Source organism: Oncorhynchus mykiss, chromosome 6, assembly GCF_013265735.2.
Source record: "Oncorhynchus mykiss isolate Arlee chromosome 6, USDA_OmykA_1.1, whole genome shotgun sequence".
Lineage (NCBI taxonomy): Eukaryota > Metazoa > Chordata > Actinopteri > Salmoniformes > Salmonidae > Oncorhynchus > Oncorhynchus mykiss.
In genome coordinates, this window is record NC_048570.1 from 50,979,271 (window position 1) to 50,984,505 (window position 5,235).

A 5,235-nucleotide genomic window follows, 5' to 3' on the forward strand; every position below is an offset into this window, starting at 1 on the left:
GAAGAAGCAAGTGTGCCTTCCAGTGATGTGGATCTGCCCTTGGACATGGTGCCAGTAAGGATGGTCTTCAGAGGCTATAAGCCTCCCTCCTCCTGGATATAAAAATCCTTCGACTTCACTGCCTCTTCAATGGTAAGGTCCCTTGCACCATACGGACACTTGACCTCCACCCTCGCTGTGGTGCCCACCAGACCATACGGTGAGGCACCCAGGATTCCTGACCCCCATGACCCAAAGCCCTGACTCCTGCACATCCATCCCTGTAGCTATTTTGATGTCTGTAAAGTGGGAGTCATAACGAAGAGGACAACACCCCATCCAACGACTGATCTGGGGCCACCTTTTAGCAGCGACAGAGCAACGGGCTTGGCTATTACCACGGCTACAAAATTGCTGGCCATCAACTTCCCTCTATTCATGGTGTGCCAGTTGGGGTGGCCCTGACCAAAGTTACTCACTATAGCTGCACTTCTTCACATGGCCAGACTTAGTTGTCTTCTCCCCATTTAATGCTTTTATGCTCATCCTTGAAAAATGCCGTATGCTAGTCTGATAAAGGACATTTTACCACAACCGTGCTCAGGGCTTGCTAGTTCCTGCTAGTGTTTTTATTTCCACTTTTGCTAGCAAGGCACTTGATTGGTACTTATAACCATGGATATAGCAAAGCCAACTCCTACAATCCTCAATTGCGATAAATGGAGAAAAGGGTATAGCCAAAAAGCAGTGTGGTAACTTGATAATCAGGAAACAGTATAGGGTCAGCAAAGTTTCAGCTTCAGTGTGAAAGGATATTTGAATTTCATTGTCCTTTTCATCATTTGGTGAAACTTACCCTAGCTCAGTGTGGCTTAATGTAAAAAGCCCTCAAGTACCCTTATTCCAGCCTCATTACTAACTGAAACAGGAAACTGTAAAGCTGACCCGAGTGATAACAAGAAGAGGACCGTTAAATGTTCATTATCTTTATTCAAATTATAAGGTTGCTGAGATGTTCAGCAGAGCAAGTCATCTTTATGAATGCCACTTGGTCTAAGAAGCTAAATGACTTTTAGGAATCTAAATTTACAATCTAGCAAGAAAAAAAACATTTCATACCATAGTCAGTTTGAGTAGCTACAGATAACATTAGCTGGTCTTACAACCAAAGATTGTGTCCATTACAGGAAAACCCCATACAAACAAGCCCATAGATTTAACTAACTTGGAGATACTTTCTTCGTTCTCAATTAAGTGAAAAAAAAGGACCTTAAAATGTCAATTTCCAGTTGCTTCTATAAAAACTAGAGAATTCAGAAAGATATTACATTCATGTTGTGTCAAGTGAGATGTCTCTTGCATGTGTGTAGAGCTTTGTTTTGGTCACATTTTAGAAACAACTAGTTCCTGCAAAGGTGCTTGGAAATGCTAGATATGCAGCAGTTAAGATTGTGAGGAACCACAGAGTGGTACAAAACATGGATTTAATCTTTGTTAGCTTTTTTTTTAAACCAACTGGAAACTAACAGTGCTAAAAGAATGTATGCCGAAATGAAGAACGTGTCAGCAAGAACAGGTTAGTTGAATCTAGGGGCTGGTTTGTATGGGGCTTTCTTGTAATGGCCACAAAATACTTGGTTATCACGTCTTGCGTACAATCTGTAGCAACATTGGCCAAATAGTATTCTATTGAAGTGAAAAAAAAAGGCAAGTTTTACATGTCTTAAGATTTTATGGCACATTTGGTCCATGTTGGTACTTTCATATTTCAATCACTTTAAAACATGTATTAAAAAAAAAAAAAGTTAAACATGTATTGCAAATGTTTATCAGCACAGCATTATGACAGCATTTTCTAAACTGCAGAGGGGGTTCTTGCTATTATTTTGTAGGTTTCCTATACCATTATCTTCTGTAGAATGCATTTATTAAACCCCTCTTGTACAGTATATTCAAATCTAGATGTGCAGTACTTGAACAAGGATGGCTTCAAACAGTTACAGGAAGTAGTCAGGGGTGCGTCTAGTCACATGAGGCTCTCCGCGTCGAGGAGCCGGGTCGAACTGTAGGCTGAAGGGGATTGAGAAAAATATAGTCAGATTGTTGAGCAACAGAAAATACTTGTGCAAACATTGGATGTCTGATCTACCCAATTTGAATAATAGGAAAGTCACTAGACATCCTCATACTTACAAAGAATATTTGAGTGTATCATCCAGCTCCATGATGGCTGCCTGGTTGCCACAGCGATAGCAGTAATTTGGTGCACTGAAAATGGTGACAACATTTTTGTCATGGCCCCAGTTGTATCCCTGAAGAAAAACAATTAAGAACCAGTCTTAAGGCATTGTTTGCACCATTGTATTAATATACAATCCTAACGATGTGGCAGGTCTCCAAACCTCCATGGTAATCACAATTAGAAAGAAATACTTAGTCGCCATTCACATCATAAACAAGTACAATGGCCACCGTGAGGGAACCCAAATGCCATTCGCACACATTCAATTTTGCCTAGATATGCACCATTTCTGTGTGTTGTCATACGCTTAAAGTTTTGATTAGTTATTGAATGGTCGCTAAGATTATTTGATTGATCATTGCAAAATGCCTATTTTGAATGCCGCTGTTAGTTAGAATGCTAAAGCTTGACAGACTAGCAATGTAGCCAAATAACCTTTCTGGTTGAAGTATAATGCAGTTGATTTGCGATGACAAACATTAAGCAGGATATTCATAGGAGCCTTACAAACCAATCATAATCCCAAAGTAGTGTGAAATGCACTCATAAGCAACATGTAAATAGGGCTTTTTTGCTGGCAGTCTGAACTCCTGTGTTTTCTCCCAAGGTGGGGAAAATGTGAATACTGACTGAGTATTATACAACTTTGATTGAAAATGTAATAGCAGATTAACAAATTATATTGTACCTCCATAACCAATTGGTGGGCACGGGACACAAGGGTGAGTCCGTTGGCATGGTTGAAGGTTTCAGAGATGTCTTGACCAAAGGTGTAGCCAGCACCTCTAGGGGAGATACCCCAGCCACCACGGTCATCTGGGTCTGACCACAGAAGGTCACACATTGGACCCTGAAATAAAAGGAACACAGTTAATGTTGATGCGCCATGAGACTTTGAGAATGACACCTATGCTCTCTGTGCAACATAATATATACCTCGTGTGGGACCTCTTGCAAGCGGTCCAGAGCCCGTATGTGATCAAGAGTGTCTATAGAAGGAGAGAGACCTCCATGTAGGCAGAAGATCTGGCAATATAAAAGTAGTTTGGATTAGAAATCAGCAGTTAGTGTGGAGGATTTAAATAGAACATACTCACTTCCATTAAACATTGACAATTCAAATATTGAGTTGGTGAAACTGCACAAATGCAGATTTAATAGGAAAACTCAAACCAAAAATACCTGTTCATCTACAAGTGCAGTTAGTGGGAGATAGTCAAACAGGTCTGTGAAGGATTTCCACACGTTGGCATTGCCGTATTTCCTCAAGCACTCGTCATAGAAGCCATACACCTGTGTGATTTGCCTGCTTTCGTGGTTTCCTCGCAGAATTGTGATTCGTTCTTGGTAACGGACCTGTAACATTTCACCAAAAATAATCTGTCATCATATTTATTTATTTTTATTTTACCTTTATTTAACTAGGCATGTCAGTTAAGAACAAATTCTTATTTTCAATGACGGCCTAGGAACAGTGGGTTAACTGCCTGTTCAGGGGCAGAACAACAGATTTGTACCTTGTCAGCTCAGGGATTTGAACTTTCGGCCGCTAGTCCAACGCTCTAACCACTAGGCTACCCTGCCGCCCCAAGGTCTTAGCTGCTTGAGCAACAGTGAATTATCATCATAACCTGGTGCACCAGACACCTTTGTGTAAAGTGAGTTGTGAAAAGCATACCTTTAATGTGACGAGAAGTGTGACAGTTTCCACTGAGTAGTAGCCTCTATCCACGTAATCCCCCATGAACAGGTAGTTGGTGTCAGGAGATTTCCCCCCAATCTTGAAGAGTTCCATGAGGTCATGGAACTGCCCATGAACATCCCCACAAACTGTGACCGGACATCGCACTTTCTGCACATTTGATTCTTTGGTAAGGATTTCCTTGGCCTGAAAACACAAAACGACAACGTACATTTAGCTAGATCATTAACAGAACGCCCTGTCCTACCAGCGAAATCGTTGATCAGATAGCTAGCCTTGCACACCCATAAATATTGATTGGATTGAAGGGCATCCTGAATAAGTACGTTAACTGTGGTTAGTCATCATGGTGTTAATCATCTGGATTGTTTAGTCATTCCATATAGGCTTCAGTTTGGCTAGCTGAATGGTTAGGCCCAGTTCATGCTAACGAGCGTTAGCTAGCTAAATCGTTGGCAAGTATGCTTTGAAGCTAGCTGGCTACTGTTAGTTAGCTTTGCTAGCTACCTATTGTTAGCTACCGTTAAACTAGCCAACTAATCTCGTCGAACAATAATTTCAGCTCTAATCTAACAAATTGGGTTTAGGTAAAGTTACCTTCTCACAGAGACTCCTGACTTGATTCTCCGTAAGTTGTTTACACTCGTTTAGTTGTTCGATCCATTGATCTAATTCCTTCGTAAAAGATTTGTCTTCCATGACAGCAGTGGTATCAATCGACGTCTTGATCGGGAAAAAAATGTATTAGCTAAATTGACTAGCTAACTAGTTAGCTGGCTGACTTGTTAGCTGCTCCTGTCCCGACAAAGTGATGACTCTAAAATGTAGAACTAAAGACCTAACTATCTACTTTCTAATCATGGTAAAATATATAAAACCAAAGTCTCGTAAACAGGCGAACAGAGTATTAACTGAGGGGAATCAGAGTGGATTAAAATCCCTCGGTGCGGCAGAATTTTACCGGCGACGAAGCGCTGTAGCTAGCTGGCCTACAACAATAACATACGGGGTTTTAAGGGAGTTCTAGTGCCACCATTTATTACACACCAGCCACCTTGTGGCGAAGAAGACGAATTACACGCAAAGGGCACGAGAAGAGTGTAATTGCAGAAAGCAATTTGGGGCGTTTTCTGATATTGGCATTTCTTGATGTCAAATTACACCCATTGATGATCGCCATTGGTCCCTGTCTGTTTCTTTTAATTACATGTATTTTTCCCAACGAAGAAGAAAGCTGCAATCAAAATATATTTAGACAATGCTGGTAATTACTTCTCAACGTGTTCAATAAGACACTACCTACACAATTGTC

General features: G+C 40.9%; 1 protein-coding gene across 1 annotated transcript; it reads right to left on the minus strand.

Moving 5' to 3' along the window:
• Positions 1 to 944: 944 nt before the first annotated feature.
• Positions 945 to 5,006, minus strand: LOC110526131 (serine/threonine-protein phosphatase 2A catalytic subunit beta isoform). Its single transcript, XM_021606765.2, has 7 exons — positions 4,521 to 5,006; positions 3,900 to 4,109; positions 3,404 to 3,577; positions 3,158 to 3,247; positions 2,910 to 3,071; positions 2,173 to 2,291; positions 945 to 2,049 (listed from the first exon to the last, which is right to left on the minus strand). Exons 1-7 carry the CDS (start codon positions 4,620 to 4,622, stop codon positions 1,977 to 1,979), a joined length of 930 nt encoding a protein of 309 aa, XP_021462440.1. The 5' UTR covers positions 4,623 to 5,006; the 3' UTR covers positions 945 to 1,976.
• Between the last annotated feature and the right edge of the window lie 229 nt (positions 5,007 to 5,235).